The following is a 23,725-nucleotide window of genomic DNA, read 5'->3' as shown; positions in this document are numbered from 1 at the left end:
TAATTTTATTTCCACTTATAATTAAAAATCACAAAAATAAGTTTTTTTATATTTAAATGTTATTTTCATATTTATTAATTATGTACTTTAAAAAATAGTTATTTTTTACTTTTCTTCATTTTTATACACTTTTTAGTCATAAAAATAAAAAATAAAAATAGTAGTTTTTAATTCAAGATTAAATATCATTGAAATTTGAGTTGATTGTGTATCTATTCTTAGAAGGAATCATAACAAATATTTTGGTGTTAATTTTATCTTTATTATCTTTGATCTAATGTCAATTATTTCTTTTTTTGTTAACCTAAGTTTTTGATATAAATAAAGAGACCAAAAACTAACAATGGGTCACGAATCCTAACCTATTTTTCACTCCCCCACTTTGCTTTCACGAAAACGGTGTTACCATAAAAACCTGCAAATATTCTCTCGTTTCCTCCCCAAACACAGATACATGTACAAAAAGCCACTTTTCATTCACTAACAATTCCATTCATGAAAGCTCTGTACACGTACAATTTTTTTTATATAGATTTTTTCTAACCCTTTTCTCATGATAGCAACAAAAATAAATAAAAAACAAGGTTTATTCACCAAGCTTCAGCCACGAGCCGCTGCACTATCGGGACCGTACAGCCTCCCTCAACCGCTCAAACCTCCTTCAACCGACGGACCACACGACCACCGCCGCGAATCTCCCTCCGTGCAGCCGCGAACAACCGCACCGGTAATCCCTCCGACGAGCTCCAAGCTGCATCCCTCCAATCGGACGGCCACCAACTGCCGCCGTCGTCGACATGGATTAATCCAACACTTCAGAGTCTGCAGTTTCATGGTGGTCCTTCAGGACTCAACCACACCTAACCAGAGCTGAGTTTTTTTTTAAATTCTTTTTAATTATAATTCATCTCTCTATTTTATTTTCTTTTTATTTTTCCTATTAATTATTTTTCTAAAAAAGGATATATTTACTAAATAATGTTAACTTTTATAAGTATTGATTTTAATCATAAACTCTACTTTTTATTTATTCTATTAATAACTGTTTTTATTTAAAATTCAATTCTATTTTCATATATACTTTTAATCAATTAATTAATAAGGTTAAAAACCAATATTTAATTATTAGGTTTGTTAACCTCTATTCATTTATAAACCCTAATAGCCTTAGGTTTACTGGTAGCTGTTGCCCATTAACCCTGGGTAACTTGGGGAATTATTATTATTTTAATTTTTGATCTGTCATGGGTCACGTTATAATTGTTGAGGTCTTTAATGCACTAACATTTCTCTTCTTTTGTGCAAATTTTCAGGGTTAATCAAAAATCCTCCGACCGCGCACCTTCAACAAACCTCGAAGGGTTAACCCTAAAGGCGCCCTAGCAACCATATCAGATCAAATCAAAGCTAAGTACCCTCGCCTATATAATTATTGTTTTTTTTATTTTTATTTATTCTTTATTTTAGGGTTAACCCCTTTGCCCTCGAATTTGATAATGCACTCACTATATGTTTTCTGTCTTGTCTCTTTCCTTTTCAGGGTTTATCAATTGCCAAAACTATGTTGTTGGTAACCCTAAACCTCATTTTATTTTATGTTTTTTTATTATTATTATTACTTGTGTCAACCCTAATAAGGGATCCGCTGGTTACAATTTCCCTCCCCCATATTATTGTTTCTTGCCTTATATTATCTGCGTGGTTAGTAAAATAGGGAGTGACAACTATTAAATTGAATTAGCCTCATTAATTTACAAGATAATATAATTGAATATAATCACGTGATTGGTGCACACACGCACGCTTTTGGGTACCCTCTCTGTTGCCTTGTTGCCTGCTGCCTGTTGCCTTTGTGTTTTTGCAGAATAAGCCATGTCCCTCGAATACGAGGATACCTCAGCCATGCTGCCTCGATAAATAAAGGTCATACGACCCTAATGATGCTGCCTTCGATACACTATATGACCTTGACCCTCGGAAGTTGCCTACGGAAAAAGGCTGAGGTATCTTCTGGTTGCCTAACGAAAAATGGCTTATTCTGATCCTTGCTTTAGACTACCTGCCCTCCTATGGCATGGGACAGTCTTATGGCAAAGGATGCTTCGATGACCCTTCAACCTCCAAACGAAAGGCTTCCTGCCCTCTTATGGCAAGGATAGACCCTTTCATTCTGAAAGGCTAAAAAAGAGACCTATCATCTGAGTTTAAGGTAATTGCCCCTAATTGCCTTGCAATGCTCAAACCTTTTTATTATATTCTTTCTCATAATTTTTCAAAAGGGCAACGCTTATTCACAAGCTAAAGTCCCTATCTCTTTCATCTACATTTTCTAAACAAACGAGCAAGCAAAGCAATTAAGAGCCCATGGAAAACCATGGATGCAAAGGGTGCCTTACACCTTCCCTTTGCATAAATTACCCCCCGAACTTAGATTTTCTTTAAAGGTTTTTTTCTGTTTCTTTTTGCCTTTCCGAATATTGTTTGGATAAAATAAAAGTCGGTGGCGACTCTTGCTTACCGCGACATTCCAATTAATAAAAAGTCAGTTCACCGTATTACAGAACTGGCGACTCTGCTGGGGATGCTTTCGAATAAAAGAGGGGTTACCTTAAAGTTTAGGATCACTTTAATTGTTTGATTTGTTTGCTTTATATTTCAAAGGCTGTTTTGGGTATTTACTTGTGTGAAAGATCCTAACCCGGATCTGAGAACCTTAGGTAAATGGCATGAGACCAAGGAGACTGCACAGCGTATACTGATGTGGTTGGTATGGTGGCCATCGTTAGTGTGACACATTTGTTTGTCCTGGTGTTCCTTGGGATCCGACTTGAGGAAACACTTGGCTGCTGCGTGGTGTCATTAAGCACTAATTTGCCCTAGAACCCTAGTTGAACTTGACTTTGGCCTATTAGCAAGTAGCGAGATAGCTGGCTTTGGTTCCGACCGGAGTTGGTTGATACTCGAAGCTACACTCATATGGACTGGACTTTCAGGACCTTCTTGGTTGGTGATTCGATTGCCGAACTGAGATAAGCGCCTTCGAGAAAGGTCAATGATATGAGCTCCCTAGAACCCGATCTTTATATAGGACAGGTTGAACCAACTTAACTTCAGTGGGGGGTACTTACCTACCAACTTCATGCAAGCCTTTAAACCTAAGGACTCTTGTGTGACCTGTTTGTTATCTAACTTTCTATTTCCTTGCAGGATTGCTTGTAGGACATTTCGTTCTCATTACCTTATGCTCTAACTTTCTATTTCCTTGCAGGATTGCTTGTAGGACATTTCGTCCTCATTGCCTTACGCTTTAACTTTCTACTTTCTTGCAGGATTTGCCTGTAGGACAATTTGACCTTATGCTTTACTTAATGCATTGCATCTGCATGACATCATGACACCATGAGCATAACATGATTTAACTAACCCTTTTAAGGATCTTAGGAATTTAGGGCGCACAATTTTAAGTGCTCTTATCAAGGACGAATTTCCTAATCAAGGGGCAAGAGGATTTACTTTCCTCCGGCCGCATACTTTCCTATCCAAAGACTCGATACCTAGCAAGGGGCAAGAGGATTTATTTTCCTTTGGCCACATACCTTCCAATAACAGAAGTATCCTGAATCAGAGGCGATGATCCACTCGATATGGTGAGCTTGATTCTCAAAGAAGGATGTTCAAAGACAAGAGTCAGAATTCTTCAAACAAATATGCGACCAAATCACTTTCCAATGTTGCTGACTAAATTCCTTAAAGATCCTTGAAAAACATTTCATTTGCATTCATGACATCGCATATTTCTAACTTTGTTTTCAGGTTCCGCCTCGACAATCATTCCTCTCAGATATAATCGAGCGGGAGATTCATTCTGACAAGCCCTTTTACATTCCAAAACTTCGTCAAATAACTCATCGACTCTAACAAGCAAGCATTCTCTATCAGATATGGTCTAACGTGCGACCCGTTCCGGTATTCCCTATCAGATATGGTCCAATGTGTGACCCGTTCCGGTATCTTCAGTCAGATATGGTCTAATGTATGACTCGTTCTGGCATTATTCATCAGATATGGTCTAATGTATGACTCATTCTGACATTCCCCTTCAGATATGGTTTAATGAATAACTCGTTCTGGTATCCTTCAACAGATATAGTCCAATGTATGACTCGTTCTGACATTCCAACAGATATAGTCCAATGTATGACTCATTCTGACATTCCAACAGATATGGTCTAACGTACGACTCGTTCTGCTATTCCTCAACAGATATGGTCTAACGTACGACTCGTTCTGCTATTCCTTAACAGATATAGTCTAATGTATGGCTCGTTCTGATATTCCTCCTCAGATATGGTCTAATGTATGACTCGTTCTGATACTCCTCTACAGATATGGTCTAAAGCATGACCCGTTCTGGTCTTCTCAATCAGATACACATTCCAGAAGCTCGAACCCCGGATACTCTGAATCTCTACACCAAGTCCCACAACAACGAAGAAAGCCAGACGTGCCTAAGCGTCAATTCACCGAGATCAATATGTCATTGGCTCAAGCATTACAACATCCATTGAAGATCGAATTGATTACTCTAAGGGACCCTCCTAAGAATGCTAACACCTCCACTCTTGACTATAAACTCAATACGAGGTGCGCGTACCGTTTCAACAGTCTTGGACATTACACAAACAATTGCTGGACATTAAGGAATAAAGATTCAAGATCTGATCAATGACGGAGGAATCAAATCCAACTCTCCTGAAACTCCTGTGGTAATCACCGCTCCTACGCCTAGTCATGACAAGACTGATTGACGTCTAGACGGACGGACTTTGGATCATTAGATCTACTTGCATTTGCATGTTTCTTTTCTGTGTGTTTAAACAGTCGTCTTATGATAGACATTATCTGTTTTAATAATCATCATCAGTGCATTGCATATGTTTGTCTTGAATAAATTACTTCGCTATCACTCATCTAAACTGCATCTTTACTTTGCATATGTTTTATGATACTCAATTCCTGCTAAAGCTGTATGCCTTTTGAGGGAGGATGACGAAAACGATACCATAACCTCATACAGTATGCTTTTGAACGGACTATGCTGACGATGTACAGGCATTATTTCAATTCCTAAACAGTGGAGATATAAGGATGTTAATCCCTCGTTAACCCCTTTGAGCCTAAGAAGTAGAAGTCTTCTTTCTTGTACTAATTAAAACCTTTGATTATAACCTGGGGCAGGGTAGTTCTCAGTTAATTTGGCTATGCATTCTATTTTAAGAGAATCATTTAGTACACCTTTCAACAAAGGTTTCAATCACAAGCGTTCATCCGCACACATCAAAGAAGTGTTGGAGATGTCAACCAAAAGACAATGACGGTTCATCAATCATCAAACAAGGCAGTCAGTATCTTTCAAAAAGAAAAATGATGGAAAAAACATATATACAAAGAAAAGCCTGCTAAGTCAAAAATCAAAAGATGACTTAGGCAAAAATCAAGGCATCCCGCTGACTGCAATCTCAAAATAGACAGTTCAGGCAAAAGTTAGGGATATCAAAAAAATGAAAAAAGAGAAGTGAACAAATTCCTGAACAACACAATGTTGTGACTACCGAAAGGAAGAAGTGACTGCCATCTCAAAAGTTCTCATTGCTTGTGAACCATCGTCATTATCAAAGGTGCAAATCCAAAAGTCTCTTGGAACCTGAATGCATAAGTTGAATTAACTGAGCTTAGGACAGAAGAACATCACGAAGAAGGGGATGGGTATAAATAAATTTTGAACCATTATCCATTGTTTCTTAAACCGTGAACCAAGCCACGTTACAACCCTTGAAAGTCCTAATTGAAGCATGGTTAGTTCGAAAGCACACTGTCACCAAAAGGGTATCCTGACTCCTTAAGGTTTACCACAAATGCCGAGTTGATATCACGTTTTTACAAACATCACATTGTTACAAATATCATGTTTTTACAAATATCACGCTTTTTACATCTCCTGTTTTAAATATTTTCAAAAAACTCAAGACAGACGTATGCATTGCATCTCATGAATTCATTATTAAACAAATTCTGCTACATAATTTCAAATGTTGTCATCAGAAAGAACTTGTACATGGAACAACTAATGACTGAAAGTTATCCCGACAGACAATGTTACTCCAAGAAGCCATGTCTCTTACGAATACAAGGGGCATGACACGTTTTGCTCAATCAATCTGGGGCAATCCAGTCAAGATTCCGAGAATCTCTCAAATGCCATACAGTCAAAGGCATATATCTCAAGAAATCAAGTCAAGATTCCGATGCCAAAAAAAAATAAAAATCAGGGGCATGCATCCAAGCAAATCTTAATCTATTTCCAATCAACATGGGACTTTATCCTGGACCAATGATTACTAGGGGCATGTCGCCCATAGTTCATATTTCGTAAAGTCCTCGCGAGGCAAATCTTTCCACAGTTTCTACTAACTGGGGCAAATCTATGCAAGTACAGTTTGACATCTTGATCAACACTCAGTGGTGTGCCCTAAATCAAATGGTAGTTACTATAATACTGGGGGCAACTTTCAAGACACCCACATCTCCCCACAGAGTCGGGTTCACAAAATCACATCCCCTCGGAGCAATCACTAAGAAGACGTCTTCCAACAACAAAGGCATGGCTCCCCAACATGGTTTACATCCCTATTTTCTCTTTATCCCCAATCAGGAAATATCAAGCTACTGATCATCCCAAAGCAGAAATCACAAATCCCCAGCTGAGCATCTTTCAAGACGAAATCAAACATCAAAATCACAGAGACCTGGAGATTTATTCTCTCGACTAAGACAACATAAATCATGTTTGCATACCATAAATCATAAACATAGTCATACATCACATACATACTGAACTCACGCATAACATACAAAGCTTCTCATTCATTACATAAACACATGCATCATGACATAAGAAAACTAACCTCTACTTTTCAGGATACTACTATCTCTATTTACAAGAGTTAAGTCGACACCTTTGACGGTTCCTTAACAATCTATTCTCAAGTATTAAGTCGACACCTTTGACGGTTCCTTAATACATCAGGAGTTAAGTCGACACCTTTGACGGTTCCTTAACGACACACTTCAGATATAAGTCGACACCTTTGACGGTTCCTTATACAATCTATCTACATATCTGAGTCGATACCTTTGACGGTGCCTCAATGATATGCTTCAGATATAAGTCGACACCTTTGACGGTTCCTTATACAATCTATCTACATATCTGAGTCGATACCTTTGACGGTGCCTCAATGATATGCTTCAGAGTTAAGTCGATACCTTTGACGGTTCCTTAACAACCCACATCAAGAGTTAAGTCGACACCTTTGACGGTTCCTTAACAACCTTCCAGAATTAAGTCGATACCTTTGACGGTTCCTTAATAATCCAATGTAGAGTTAAGTCGACACCTTTGACGGTTCCTTAACGATCTACTTCAAATGTAAGTCGACACCTTTGACGGTTCCTTATACCACCTACCTGCATATCTGAGTCGATACCTTTGACGGTGCCTCAGTGATATGCTTCGAATTTAAGTCGATACCTTTGACGGTTCCTTTAAATAATCCAATTCAGACTTGAGTCAATACCTCAGACGGTTCCTCAACATTCAAAGACTAAAAAACAGAAACCTCGCAACAATCAATACTCCAACAACTACCAGATGGCATCTACAAGCCCATCTCCGACAAAAGTCCCTCCTTCAGCTAGGGCAAATTTCTTAGTATTCTAGTGTTCAATCACCTTCTACCTTCAGATACCGACTGGCATACAAACCACTCTACATCTTCAGGTCTAAGATAATTGAACAGGGGCAGCTGTCATACCCCAAAATTTGCCTCATATATTTTCAAATGTTATTTTACTTGGAATAACTGACATAGCACAGTTGGTAAGAATTTGAGGTGAAAAGGTACAAGAGCGAGGTCCCGGGTTCGAATCCCACTTCTGACATTTTTTTCCTTTTTTTATTTTTTATTATTGTTGTTTCTAACTTTAGTTTTAATTTTATTTCCACTTATAATTAAAAATCACAAAAATAAGTTTTTTTATATTTAAATGTTATTTTCATATTTATTAATTATGTACTTTAAAAAATAGTTATTTTTTACTTTTCTTCATTTTTATACACTTTTTAGTCATAAAAATAAAAAATAAAAATAGTAGTTTTTAATTCAAGATTAAATATCATTGAAATTTGAGTTGATTGTGTATCTATTCTTAGAAGGAATCATAACAAATATTTTGGTGTTAATTTTATCTTTATTATCTTTGATCTAATGTCAATTATTTCTTTTTTTGTTAACCTAAGTTTTTGATATAAATAAAGAGACCAAAAACTAACAATGGGTCACGAATCCTAACCTATTTTTCACTCCCCCACTTTGCTTTCACGAAAACGGTGTTACCATAAAAACCTGCAAATATTCTCTCGTTTCCTCCCCAAACACAGATACATGTACAAAAAGCCACTTTTCATTCACTAACAATTCCATTCATGAAAGCTCTGTACACGTACAATTTTTTTTATATAGATTTTTTCTAACCCTTTTCTCATGATAGCAACAAAAATAAATAAAAAACAAGGTTTATTCACCAAGCTTCAGCCACGAGCCGCTGCACTATCGGGACCGTACAGCCTCCCTCAACCGCTCAAACCTCCTTCAACCGACGGACCACACGACCACCGCCGCGAATCTCCCTCCGTGCAGCCGCGAACAACCGCACCGGTAATCCCTCCGACGAGCTCCAAGCTGCATCCCTCCAATCGGACGGCCACCAACTGCCGCCGTCGTCGACATGGATTAATCCAACACTTCAGAGTCTGCAGTTTCATGGTGGTCCTTCAGGACTCAACCACACCTAACCAGAGCTGAGTTTTTTTTTAAATTCTTTTTAATTATAATTCATCTCTCTATTTTATTTTCTTTTTATTTTTCCTATTAATTATTTTTCTAAAAAAGGATATATTTACTAAATAATGTTAACTTTTATAAGTATTGATTTTAATCATAAACTCTACTTTTTATTTATTCTATTAATAACTGTTTTTATTTAAAATTCAATTCTATTTTCATATATACTTTTAATCAATTAATTAATAAGGTTAAAAACCAATATTTAATTATTAGGTTTGTTAACCTCTATTCATTTATAAACCCTAATAGCCTTAGGTTTACTGGTAGCTGTTGCCCATTAACCCTGGGTAACTTGGGGAATTATTATTATTTTAATTTTTGATCTGTCATGGGTCACGTTATAATTGTTGAGGTCTTTAATGCACTAACATTTCTCTTCTTTTGTGCAAATTTTCAGGGTTAATCAAAAATCCTCCGACCGCGCACCTTCAACAAACCTCGAAGGGTTAACCCTAAAGGCGCCCTAGCAACCATATCAGATCAAATCAAAGCTAAGTACCCTCGCCTATTTAATTATTGTTTTTTTTATTTTTATTTATTCTTTATTTTAGGGTTAACCCCTTTGCCCTCGAATTTGATAATGCACTCACTATATGTTTTCTGTCTTGTCTCTTTCCTTTTCAGGGTTTATCAATTGCCAAAACTATGTTGTTGGTAACCCTAAACCTCATTTTATTTTATGTTTTTTTATTATTATTACTTGTGTCAACCCTGATAAGGGATCCGCTGGTTACAATTTCCCTCCCCCATATTATTGTTTCTTGCCTTATATTATCTGCGTGGTTAGTAAAATAGGGAGTGACAACTATTAAATTGAATTAGCCTCATTAATTTACAAGATAATATAATTGAATATAATCACGTGATTGGTGCACACACGCACGCTTTTGGGTACCCTCTCTGTTGCCTTGTTGCCTGCTGCCTGTTGCCTTTGTGTTTTTGCAGAATAAGCCATGTCCCTCGAATACGAGGATACCTCAGCCATGCTGCCTCGATAAATAAAGGTCATACGACCCTAATGATGCTGCCTTCGATACACTATATGACCTTGACCCTCGGAAGTTGCCTACGGAAAAAGGCTGAGGTATCTTCTGGTTGCCTAACGAAAAATGGCTTATTCTGATCCTTGCTTTAGACTACCTGCCCTCCTATGGCATGGGACAGTCTTATGGCAAAGGATGCTTCGATGACCCTTCAACCTCCAAACGAAAGGCTTCCTGCCCTCTTATGGCAAGGATAGACCCTTTCATTCTGAAAGGCTAAAAAAGAGACCTATCATCTGAGTTTAAGGTAATTGCCCCTAATTGCCTTGCAATGCTCAAACCTTTTTATTATATTCTTTCTCATAATTTTTCAAAAGGGCAACGCTTATTCACAAGCTAAAGTCCCTATCTCTTTCATCTACATTTTCTAAACAAACGAGCAAGCAAAGCAATTAAGAGCCCATGGAAAACCATGGATGCAAAGGGTGCCTTACACCTTCCCTTTGCATAAATTACCCCCCGAACTTAGATTTTCTTTAAAGGTTTTTTTCTGTTTCTTTTTGCCTTTCCGAATATTGTTTGGATAAAATAAAAGTCGGTGGCGACTCTTGCTTACCGCAACATTCCAATTAATAAAAAGTCAGTTCACCGTATTACAGTCGGCTACCTCATCCATGCGTATTGGTGAATTCAACTTCTTCTTTTTTGAAAGTATACAAGCACATGGAAGGATGTATGTATTTCTAATGGTACACCCACATAAAGAACTATCCGGCCCCGTGGTCTCCGACCGCTTCGCTTCATGAAACAAAAAATTCAAACCCGTTCGGGATATGTTGTAAATCAATTGGGAGAATAAAATTTGGCCCTTATACCGGTGTTCCATAACCGTCTTGCTCCGACCGAACGATGTTTGAATTTCATTGTGTTGATTTTCAAGCATTTGGTTCACGGTGTCCCATCCCCGACACAAATCTCCCTTGCTATCACCCAACCACCTCTTGAAGACCGCATGTGCGTATTCAACTCGGTTAGTCGTGGTGCAACCAAGATGTCTTACTCGATTTGTCCAAGCGCACACGACTTTTTCTCTTACTTTGTCAAGAATGGTGGATTCGACGTAATGACAAAAAGTCTTAATGGAACCACACAAAGACCTAAAGTGTACCAATTTCTCGGTATACACCTCTTCGGAGTATGCATCCAAAATTTCCCTCCATGCCGCCATTATCCTCTCAACCACAACACCGACTTTGATAACTTTACCGTTTTCATCCGGCCGATCTTTTGTCCCAACGGCGGGTTTCAACTTACTTCTCACGTTGCAAGTTATATGATACCGACAAAGTAACACGGTCGATGTTAGGAAGACGATATCAACCGCATTCATCAAAGCATTGTCCCGTTCGGTCACAATGACTTTTGGCATAACATTTTGATCAACCAACAAAGACTTGCATATTCCCAAAGCCCATGTAAAGTTTTCTTCTTTTTCACACTCCAAAAAAGCAAACCCGACCGAATAAGTCTTGTCCTTCGAGGTCACACCGACGATCTCTAGAAGAGGAAGCCTATACTTGTTTGTCTTGTACGTCGAATCCATGACAAGAACGGTTGGAAATGTGTTGAACATTTTGACACTTTCGGGATGAGTCCAAAAAATATCACGAACGGTAACTTTGTCCTCGGACGTTCGGAAGCTTGACACATATTTGTTATCACCTAATAGTTTCAAAAGTTGTTGCATTTCCGACCGAGGACCCATTTTCAAAACTTTGAGGTTGTGTCGTTCATTGTAAACTTGCTTGATATTTGAAACGCTGTCCGGTTTTTTACGCTTCAAATCAGCAAGTATGTTGCGAGGCGCCACTTTGACTATCGTTAAAACCAAAATCACATTCTTCTCTTCGCAGGACAAACGACACGCCATTGGATGTCCGTGTAACTTGGAATCCAATGCATGATTATGAATTCCACAAATCACGGTTAAACGCCATAAATCATCAACCCTCCGAGTCGCCCGCAACTTAAACGGACACCCGCACTTTCTCGATCCCGTGTCTTCGTGTTTTAGCACCCGGTTTGATTGTGCATAACTCCCACCCCGTTCGCAATTCAAAACAACGAAAGCTTTCCGCCTACTATTTCCATTATCGGACCTTAAAATTACAATTCCAAATCCAACTTTACTAGCTTCGTTCCGAACCCAATCAATCAAATGCTCGCGACTACCGAAGCTCCGATCATTGGTAAATTGTTGCCGAACATCAACCGCATTGATCATAGCTCGATCATCGATAACCGAATCGTTTTTAACATTGACAACTTCCGGAACTACTGCGCCATCGGCTTGCACAATGTTGTCCGAATGTGTAACACCCCAATTCTACCCAAAGCATTTAGGCAAGAAAATATCAGAGTATTAAAATTTCATACAACACAATTAGGATGTTACACCAAGTAACCAAGAAACACCTAGAAAACAAACGGCCATCAACGATGCCAAAAGCATACAACACCTGCCTATAAAACGATACATAACACACGGAAGATATGAACATAAAAATGTACGTATAGCTCTCACTCTCAAAGAGGAGTTTTCCAAAATAAAGTGTTTACAATACACATCAGCACATCATCACATATACATGTTCAAAAGAGTCATATACAAATAAATAACAACAGACTCCTGACTCCCCGATGTTACGTATCAGAGCAACCGACAAGACCAACTGGAGAACTACCTCTTCCAAAAGACTCCCAAAGCGGCTAATATGCAGGATGCCACTCAAGCATCAAATCAACAGAAGGGTGAGAATATAATTTATAATGAAGAAGCATGATAAATATAGTAATGCCAACAAGTATCATCAAGAATCATACAACAAAGTAATCCACTAAGTTAACCACAATCAATATATAAGTAATGCGACACATGAATGATAGCATAAATTATAAAGACAGACAATGATGAATGAGACTCAACTATGCATATGCAAGTGGTACCAAATCCGGAGTAAACTCCTCCTTGTCATTATGACAAATACACCTTGCCGAGCATCATGCTGGGACTTCTTTCCCTCAGGAAAATACACCTTTGTCGAGCAGTAAGCTACGACTAACCGTCATCGAGCATTTCTTCCCCACGGATGACCTCTTGCCACTCGGGCAAATACACCTTTTTACCGAGCATTAAGCTCCCACTGGTAATAATTGCCAATTCAGGCCACCTGTTAATAGCATTCCGCCATTAACGTATTGAAATGTTATGCTGTGCAAATATATGACTCTATTACATGACAATAACATCATCAACAATATAACACGGTCACATACTCACGTTACACCGTTTATATTCTATCCAAAAGGATACATCACCAATTAATAACATCGTTATCAATTATATCACACCATAATTACCACACATGCATTAATAAGCACACAACACACATTCACCGTCAAAACATACTGGCCACATTGGCATAAATGATCGCATAATTACATCACATCAAATTAATATTGGCCATCGGCCCACAACTTCATCAATACATCATCACGAAGTTGTAATAACAACAACAATGATAATACATCATTCTCATAACAACAATTACTTGCCATAAGGCCACACATCATGTTAACAACAAACAACCAAACACCGTCACATATCAATAATGAACATTCATTAATACATAACACATACGAACATGATTTCATGTTATCGACAATTAATCACATACCTCGTATCAATACGATAACATTCACACAACACATCATCATGATTTATCATGCACTAGTTCACAAAACCATTTATGAAAATCAACCAACCACTACTGCATCCTACATCATCATATAGATCATGGAAATAGCTTCCAAACGTTTCAAACGACATAAAAAACGAACACCCGAGTCAAAAGATACGACTTTTCAAAGTTTGGAAAACATAAACATACTTCATATGTTAACCCTACTTAGTTCTACCACTAAATCCTAATAAAAATAATAGGAGACTATATCCTATGAATAATTTCATTAAATATTAGTGTAGATTATTGTGTTAGCTTTCCAACGCTTCGAACGGCGACAAAATCGGAGTTACGGTTCAAAAGTTATGATCGTTACAAAATCTGTCAAAAATTGGAAAAAGCAGTAGGTCAATGCATGGAAATCATAGGTCGACGCATTGAACTCCTGTCACCCTCGGGTATGCGCACGCTGACCCAATTGGTCGACGCATTCATCAGAAAACCCAGATTTTTTCCTTTTAGGCTGCACAGGTCGACGCAAACCCTTGTGTAGGTCGACCTAAGCTTCGTAGAAACCCTAAAATCACCATTTCCACCACCCAAACTCTTATAAAAATTTCTCTAACACCTATACATCATTATAACATCAATACAACACATACATACCATAAAAACAACCTAACATCAAACTTTTCATGGTTGATTCATCAATCTTTCTCAAAACCTAATATTTTCTTCAAACTCAATTAAGCCATGGAAATGGAACAAGAAGAACAAGAACAAGAACAAAAACAAGATTATAAGAGTCATACATTCAAGATAAATTAGATTCACCCCCTTACCCGACTATAGCGATGATCGAAACTCGATTCGGATGAAAAACCACCAATCTCCACTTTTCTTCTTTTCCTCTTCTTCTTTCTCTCTTCCCTTTCTTTCTCTCTTCTTTCCTTTTCCGTTTTTCTTTCTTTTATTTCTATCTCTCTTATCTCTTTTCTTATAAAGAAAATATCTATTTTACGGTCTAAACTCAATTGCTCAGAAAAACCCCAAAATGCAGAATATTACCTTAATAATATTTCCAGTACCAAAAATATGAAAACCTTCAATTAAATATTAGTCCGCCATCCCGAACTAATACCGACTGAAGTGACTCCAAAAACGGTAAAATTCCAATAAATGTCACAAACGTCCAAATTAAGCATTTACTTATTTTTCCGGGCGTTACAACTCTCCCCCACTTAGAACATTTCCGTCCTCGGAAGTATCCCAAACACAAAAAAACTTGGATACGCTCTCGCCTCCGACTAACCAACTAACAAGCCACGAAAGCAACGACACAATCAACACCAACAACGAATCACTCTAGCTAAAAGAAAAACAACCAAAACACAACAACGACAACGAGATGCAATGCCCATACAATGCACTCATCGACTAACACCAAAACACAAGAAATAACCAAGACACAACCAACAAGAACAAGATGCAATGCCCATACAATGCACTTGTCAACCAAACCGCAACCAGATTGTTACCATCAACAAAAGAAACACACCCCGAATCCCCCATCAAAGGAATTAGCTACATGCACTCGAACCATCACCATGGAAACGAGACACCATCCTAGATAAGGACATAAAGTTCCACGACATATACAACTTCTGAACAGCCTCAACAAAACTAGAATACCAACATCCCGGTCGCACAACATCCAAACAACCATGCCAAGACATAGCAGTCAAACATGTAACCAAAACATCTGGTGGTCTTATCATTCCTACCACGTCCACTGTCCAAAATTTGAACCCTAACAATTCACACACACACATACGAACCGCGTCGTTTCACGCTTCTGATGCGCACTCTGATTTCCCACAACAAACAGATTTACCAATTTCATATCCAACTCCCAGCTCTGTCTAGTTTTCACCAGAAACTCATTGTTCTCTCTTAACATACTCAACCTCTTAATCTGCTGTGTCAGCTCGCACACCAGACAAAAGTCTTTGTATTATCCAATCAAAGGCAAAAAGCTAATCCAAACATATCCTTGTTTCACAACACAAGCCCTCATAGATCTTTAAGTGACCAAATCGTCCTCTCAGTCTGACCATCCGTTTGACGATTAGACGCCAAACTCAATGAAACTTCATACCCAAAGTACTTTGCGAACCTTCTCAAAATTTCATAAATAAACCTCGGATCTCAATATGAACATTACCTTACGAAACGTCATGCAAACAAACAACCTGACTAATATACAACTCGCAAGTACTTCCATCGGTTAATCCATTCTTATCTGAATAAAGTGAGCATATTTCGTCAATATATCCACAATAACCCAAATCACCACACAATTACTCGAGGTCCTCGGCAAACCAGAAACAAAATCCATAGAAATGTTATTCCGCTTCCACTCAGGAATGGATAACAGTTACATCAAACCAGACGACTTCTGACAAGTCAAACACAAATAAACAAATCCCTTCATATCCTTCTTCATTACCTTTCCACTAAAAATGACCTTCTCAAATCTTGATACCTCTTAGTAGCATCAGGATGAATACTCAAATCACTACGACGCTCTTCATCCAAAGTCCTCTTTTCAAATCCGAACATTAGGAATACAAACTTGATCGTGACATCCCATGACATTGTTCTTATCAATCAGAAGATCACTATCTTTATTTTTGACTAATCAATGTCATCTTATTAACCCATTCAAATCTGATTTCTGACCTTTTCTAATCTCATTAAGAATACCATAAGTAAGCTTTCACATATAAAGCTCAACACCTGAAGAAGTCGCTTCACAAACCAAACTCAAATCTCACAACTGTTTCCACAGTCACAAAACTCGAATCATCGACATAGACATATGCAATGGTTTCTCATATTCAACTTGTTCTGATCAAACGAATACTTCAAACTCTTGTAGTCACTTACACACACAAATCTCGATCCGAATAATTAGTGCCTTCAAATTTCCCAAACAGAAATAATAACTGCCAACTCTAAATCTTGTGACAGATAAATCCTTTCAAAAATCTTAACTTGCATAAAAGCATAAACCACCACTTACCCCTTTCTGCATTAGAACTTCTTGCAAACCCAACAAAGAAACATTCCAAAACACCACAAACAGTTCTAACAGATCCAGCAAAATCAAAATAGGAGTGATAGTCAACCTCCTCTTAAACCTTGAACATACACTTCACTCAACCAAAAACTCACATAAGGAAACTTAGAAAATAACTTCTTCTTCCCAACACGGACAAAACAATTCTCAAATACTTAGCATGATCATCTTTACACTGATGATACCTATACCTCAAATCAAACTTGCAAAACAAACAAGCTCAAACCAACTTGATCCATCAAAATATCAATCCTCGAAAGTGGATACTTTTCCTTAATTGTCACTTTTCTCAATTGTCTAAAATCGACACAAAGCCTCATAAAACCTTCCTTCTTAACCAACAAAACACGTGCACTCTATAGCAACACACTCGAATGAACAAACCTCTTTTTAATCAAATCCTTAAGTTGACTCCTTAACTCCTTCAACTCAGAAGTTGGCATCCGATACGGAACCCTCGACACAATAATAGTTCTAGGAACTAAATCCGTCAAAACAAAACTCCAAGACGGAATTCCCCTTTTCGACGATGAATCACTTAAACCTTCAAGAAACACTTATACAAATGCGCAACTATCCGCAATTCCCATAATCGCTCTTTCTCAAGAACATCCAAAGTCGTCGACAACATAAACAACGTCGTACCACCTTGCACCAACTCATTCACTTCCAATATTATCAAACTAGCCAGATAAGCCTATCACGTCCAATACGATCCCATCTACTATCAACAAGAGATTAAGGGTGATCAAGTCCTCAATTTGTCAATAGGTAGCCGACAATCATAATAGAGTATAAACTATCAGTACCAACATTAATAATATTCTTTTCCAACTTTTTCTCATAGCACAGAAGCACTATGATTCCATAATTCACAAATCTCTCAAGATCATCTGAACCAGCTAACACCGACGTCTGGTAGCTACGTACCAAAACACTTCTAACAACATCTCAAAACAAAATTCCTGAGATCCTACTCATCTCTTCATACTCCTAATTCTTACTCGAGTTCCAAAACGTTTCCAACAACGCTAATAACTCCTACAACAAAGTCTACCACAATACTTTCCTTAATCACTGATCCAACAATGACACCTCACACAAGGCTACTCAAACAACAACTTCACAGTCCATCAGTAGCGTTAGAGCATCACAACTCTCTAAATTCCATTCTTTAGAAATAACCAAAATCTACTTCGTGACACTCCAACTTGATTAACAACCAGAGTCTTAAGTCCAAGTCACCTTCACTTCAGAAAACAACAAATTCCAACAACACTAGTACTGTTGCCCTCAGTAGCATACTAACATCTTGCAACCAAAACATATCCGAGAAGCATATCTTCTCCCCCACTAAGCTTCAAACCACTCCTGCATACAACCGACTAGAGGCACAACAAGTACTGACAGTGCTCCACACACTTATCACGTACTGAGGAATTAAACAACATTACACAACACTGGCCGGACAGACCGACCTGCTCTGATACCACTAATGTAACACCCCAATTCTACCCAAAGCATTTAGGCAAGAAAATATCAGAGTATTAAAATTTCATACAACACAATTAGGATGTTACACCAAGTAACCAAGAAACACCTAGAAAACAAACGGCCATCAACGATGCCAAAAGCATACAACACCTGCCTATAAAACGATACATAACACACGGAAGATATGAACATAAAAATGTACGTGTAGCTCTCACTCTCAAAGAGGAGTTTTCCAAAATAAAGTGTTTACAATACACATCAACACGTCATCACATATACATGTTCAAAAGAGTCATATACAAATAAATAACAACAGACTCCCGACTCCCCGGTGTTACGTATCAGAGCAACTGACAAGACCAACTGGAGAACTACCTCTTCCAAAAGACTCCCAAAGCGGCTAATATGCAGGATGCCACTCAAGCATCAAATCAGCAGAAGGGTGAGAATATAATTTATAATGAAGAAGCATGATAAATATAGTAATGCCAACAAGTATCATCAAGAATCATACAACAAAGTAATCCACTAAGTCAACCACAATCAATATATAAGTAATGCGACACATGAATGATAACATAAATTATAAAGACAGACAATGATGAATGAGACTCAACTATGCATATGCATGTGGTACCAAATCCGAAGTAAACTCCTCCTTGTCATTATGACAAATACACCTTGCCGAGCATTATGCTGGGACTTCTTTCCCTCAGGAAAATACACCTTTGTCGAGCAGTAAGCTACGACTAACTGTCATCTATCATTTCGCCCCCACTGATGACCTCTTGCCACTCGGGCAAATACACCTTTTTACCGAGCATTAAGCTCCCACTGGTAATAATTGCCAATTCAGGCCACCTGTTAATAGCATTCCGCCATTAACGTATTGAAATGTTATGCTGTGCAAATATATGACTCTATTACATGACAATAACATCATCAACAATATAACACGGTCATATACTCATGTTACACCGTTTATATTCTATCCAAAAGGATACATCACCAATTAATAACATCGTTATCAATTATATCACACCATAATTACCACACATGCATTAATAAGCACACAACACACATTCACCGTCAAAACATACTGGCCACATTGACATAATGATCACATAATTGCATCACATCAAATTAATATTGGCCATCGGCCCACAACTTCATCAATACATCATCACGAAGTTGTAATAACAACAATTCAACAATGATAATACATCATTCTCATAACAACAATTACTTGCCATAAGGCCACACATCATGTTAACAACAAACAACCAAACACCGTCACATATCAAGAATGAACATTCATTAATACATAACACATATGAACATGATCTCATGTTATCGACAATTAATCACATACCTCGTATCAATACGATAACATTCACACAACACATCATCATGATTTATCATGCACTAGTTCACAAAACCATTTATGAAAATCAACCAACCACTACTACATCCTACATCATCATATAGAGCATGGAAATAGCTTCCAAACGTTTCAAACGACACATGAAACGAACACCCGAGTCAAAAGATACGACTTTTCAAAGTTTGGAAAACATAAACATACTTCATATGTTAACCCTACTTAGTTCTACCACTAAATCCTAATAAAAATAATAGGAGACTACATTCTATGAATCATTTCATTAAATATTAGTGTAGATTATTGTGTTAGCTTTCCAACGCTTCGAACGGCGACAAAATCGGAGTTACGGATCAAAAGTTATGATCGTTACAAAATCTGTCAAAAATTGGAAAAAGCAGTAGGTCAACGCATGGAAATCATAGGTCGACGCATTGAACTCCTGCCACCCTCGGGTATGCGCACGCTGACCCAATAGGTCGACGCATTCATCAGAAAACCCAGATTTTTGCCTTTTAGGCTGCACAGGTCGACGCAAACCCCTGTGTAGGTCGACCTAAGCTTCGTAGAAACCCTAAAATCACCATTTCCACCACCCAAACTCTTATAAAAATTTCTCTAACACCTATACATCATTATAACATCAATACAACACATACATACCATAAAAACAACCTAACATCAAACTTTTCATGGTTGATTCATCAATCTTTCTCAAAACCTAATATTTTCTTCAAACTCAATTAAGCCATGGAAATGGAACAAGAAGAACAAGAACAAGAACAAAAACAAGACTATAAGAGTCATACATTCAAGATAAATTAGATTCACTCCCTTACCCGACTATAGCGACGATCGGAACTCGATTCGGATGAAAAACCACCAATCTCCACTTTTCTTCTTTTCCTCTTCTTCTTTCTCTCTTCCCTTTCTTTCTCTCTTCTTTCCTTTTCTGTTTTTCTTTCGTTTCTTTCTATCTCTCTTATCTCTTTTCTTATAAAGAAAATATCTATTTTACGGTCTAAACTCAATTGCTCAGAAAAACCCCAAAATGCAGAATATTACCTTAATAATATTTCCAGTACCGAAAATATGGAAACCTTCAATTAAATATTAGTCTGCCATCCCGAACTAATACCGACTGAAATGACTCCAAAAACGGTAAAATTCCAATAAATGTCACAAACGTCCAAATTAAGCATTTACTTATTTTTCCGGGCGTTACAGGATGCACCATACCTAACATATGCGAAAATTAGCAAAATTGGCCAAAACTGTTTTTTTAACTGCCAGGGCATATTTCGGAAGTTCATTTCCGAAATTTGTTAGGTAATATATTTCGGAAATGAACTTCCGAACCATCGCAGGTTTCAGCATAAATTTGTTGAATCAATATAGTGAAATAGGGGATGAAATGGGAGATGTTTACCTCAAATTGTAGCTTTTTATGCTCCCTTTAACGTGATCAACGGTTTGAAACTTGATTTTGAGACAAAAAATGGATGGAGATTGATTGAGTTTTGGAGAGGGTTTGGAGAAGTTTTGGAGAAAAAATGATGAAATAGTGAAGGAGGGAAAATTGTATATGCAGAACTATTTTCGGAAATGAACTTCTGAAATATTCACGGTTTTTGAATTTTTCCTGAATTCGGAAATGCATCTCCGAAAACACCACTTTTTTGGTGTTTTTCGGAGATTCATTTCCGAAAAGTATGAAAATTCAGAAAAAATAATAACTTCGGAGATGCATCTCCAAAGTAGGGGCAATTGGGGGATTTCGCTGGGGGTGACCCCCATAGGGAGGTGGGTAAAGAAAAATTCTTAATGTTTTTGAAATAAAGGGTAAATATGGAATAAAAAAATTATAATGTTTTCTGTTCTGTTTAATTTCCAAACAGTGGAATTGAATATTAGTTCCGCTTCGTCATAAAATATCCAAAAAGCGAAATGAAGTCTATGTTTCGTTACATTCCATTTCATTCAATTTTGCTTCGCTCCATTATATTAGTTTTAAATTATTCAAAGAGACCTTTAAGCTATGTTTAGATTTATAGAACAGAGTGGAATGGAACATAACAGGAGAGAATGAAGCGGTGCAAAATAATAGTATATCGTAATCCGTTGTTTAGTTAATTTATTTATTCCCATCAAATACACTCTAAATTAGATTAAAAAAAATAAAAAATTAGATGGAATATGATGAAATGTATTTCATCATATTCTATTCTATATCATTATTATTTTCAAATCCAAACAATAAAATTTTATTAATTACCATTAGGGGTGTTCGTGGTGCGGTTTGCGCGGTTTTTACGTAAAAAATATCTGAACCGCAAGAGAAAAAGTGTGCGGTTCGATTTAGTTTGGTTGGCTTTTAGAAATAAAACCGAACCAACCCAAATCAAACTAATGCGGTTTGGGTTGGTTCGATTTTTTTTACAAAAATTTATTGAGTCATACATACACTTATAGTTGACAACATAACTTTGTATTTAGTCATTTATGCGTTATCAAATAACAATAAAATCCATCATATTTGGATAACCATTTTTTATTTAATATACAAAAACAAAATTAGATAAAAGTAGAATAAAAAACATAAAATAGTAGCATAAAACAATATCAAAAACCTACATAAAAACCTGGTTAGCTTACATAAAAACCTATTTGTTGTAGACATATGTAAATAAGCAATTCAAATAATGTTTAAATAGACTAACTAAAAGACCAAGAGACTGAAAATTTGTTTACATTGACTTATTTTAACTTACCCATTAACATAAGTTATGAAAGACTATTTGTTTAAAAGAAATTATGAAAACAATGTTCATCAGGTGTTTTCATCTTATTTTCACAAGTTCTTCGAGATAACAAAGTTTTATTTATGTATTTTAATTCAAAGTATAGCACATAACATAATGATAATAAAAAATTCATATTTATTTAAGTAGGCCGACCTGTTAGGCTTAAAAAGCTTTTTTTTTTGTCTGAGGCCTAGTCTTTTTAACTAAATAGGCTTATAAAAAAGCCTAGACCTTTTCTGTTTATAAAAATTGTGCGGCCTGGCCTGAGCCTATATAGGCTAGCCTGTAGGCCCTTGTTATCAGTCTGGCCTATTTCTACCCCTAGGCATAATATGTTTAAATTTGGGTTGGATATAAGTTAGTTAAAGAATGTAGCATAATGCGGTTTGGTTCGGATTGATTCAGTTTGTAAAATACAAACCGCAAACCGAACCGTGCGGTTTGTTAAAAAATGGCCCAAACACATCCGAATCAAATGCAGTTTTTTGCAGTTTCGGTTTGGTTTGATTTTGCGGTTTTCTATTAGATCGATTTGGTTTTGAACACTCCTAATTACCATTTCATTCTATTTTATCCCATACCACAAATTCAAACATAGTCCTCCTTTTTGTTTTTCTTTCTTAGAGAAAATTAATGAAGGGAATATATTATCTTCTCTTGTATGGTTGCAGTGAAAAAGTTGGAAAGGAGAGAAATTAATTGGTGTGGGATGATATGGGATCCACATCAGAGGTTTTTCCTCTCCTTCAAAGAGAAAATATATTTTGTGGAAAGGACTCACATTTTCAATTTTGCACATTTATTTGTCTCATCTATTTTAGGTTTTAGTTGGTTTATCTCAAATTTATTACGAGAAAAAATGTATTATTAAGGCTGGAGTTGGCGGTTGTGTGGAGTTTGTCAGGTACATGATTTGTGGTACCATTAAAGGAACGATGAAAAGAAGGATAATTAACATGTTGTGGTTAAGAAATGGTAATATGGTGCTCAATATTAGCAGCTGAGGTCTCTTAATTTTCTCTTCATCTTACTTTTAATGGTTTCAAAATCTCATTCATTTTTGCTGTCAAAAAAAAAAAAAATCTCATTCATTTTACTATTTTTTTATTTGTTCAACTCATGTTTCTATTTTTTTTATTTAGATTAATTTTGTCAACAAGAGAGTGAGTTCATAACAAACGAGAAAAGAAGATTTTTTTTACTAAATAAAAT

At 36.9% G+C, this 23,725-nt stretch overlaps 1 protein-coding gene across 1 annotated transcript in view; it reads left to right on the top strand.

The window, feature by feature from the left end:
- LOC131634582 (2-hydroxy-palmitic acid dioxygenase mpo1-like) overlaps nt 1-23,446 on the top strand; it is a 28,331-nt gene extending 4,885 nt beyond the window's left edge. Inside the window, exon 4 of the mRNA XM_058905248.1 lies at nt 23,185-23,446. Coding sequence (XP_058761231.1) covers nt 23,185-23,187 — 3 coding nt within the window. The 3' untranslated portion in view covers nt 23,188-23,446. The remainder of the gene's footprint in view (nt 1-23,184) is intronic.
- Nucleotides 23,447-23,725: the final 279 nt, after the last annotated feature.

This window comes from Vicia villosa, unplaced genomic scaffold, assembly GCF_029867415.1.
Source record: "Vicia villosa cultivar HV-30 ecotype Madison, WI unplaced genomic scaffold, Vvil1.0 ctg.001316F_1_1, whole genome shotgun sequence".
NCBI classification, from domain to species: domain Eukaryota; kingdom Viridiplantae; phylum Streptophyta; class Magnoliopsida; order Fabales; family Fabaceae; genus Vicia; species Vicia villosa.
Note: the sequence above shows the minus strand (reverse complement) of the source record. Positions and strands in the feature narration are given on the sequence as shown.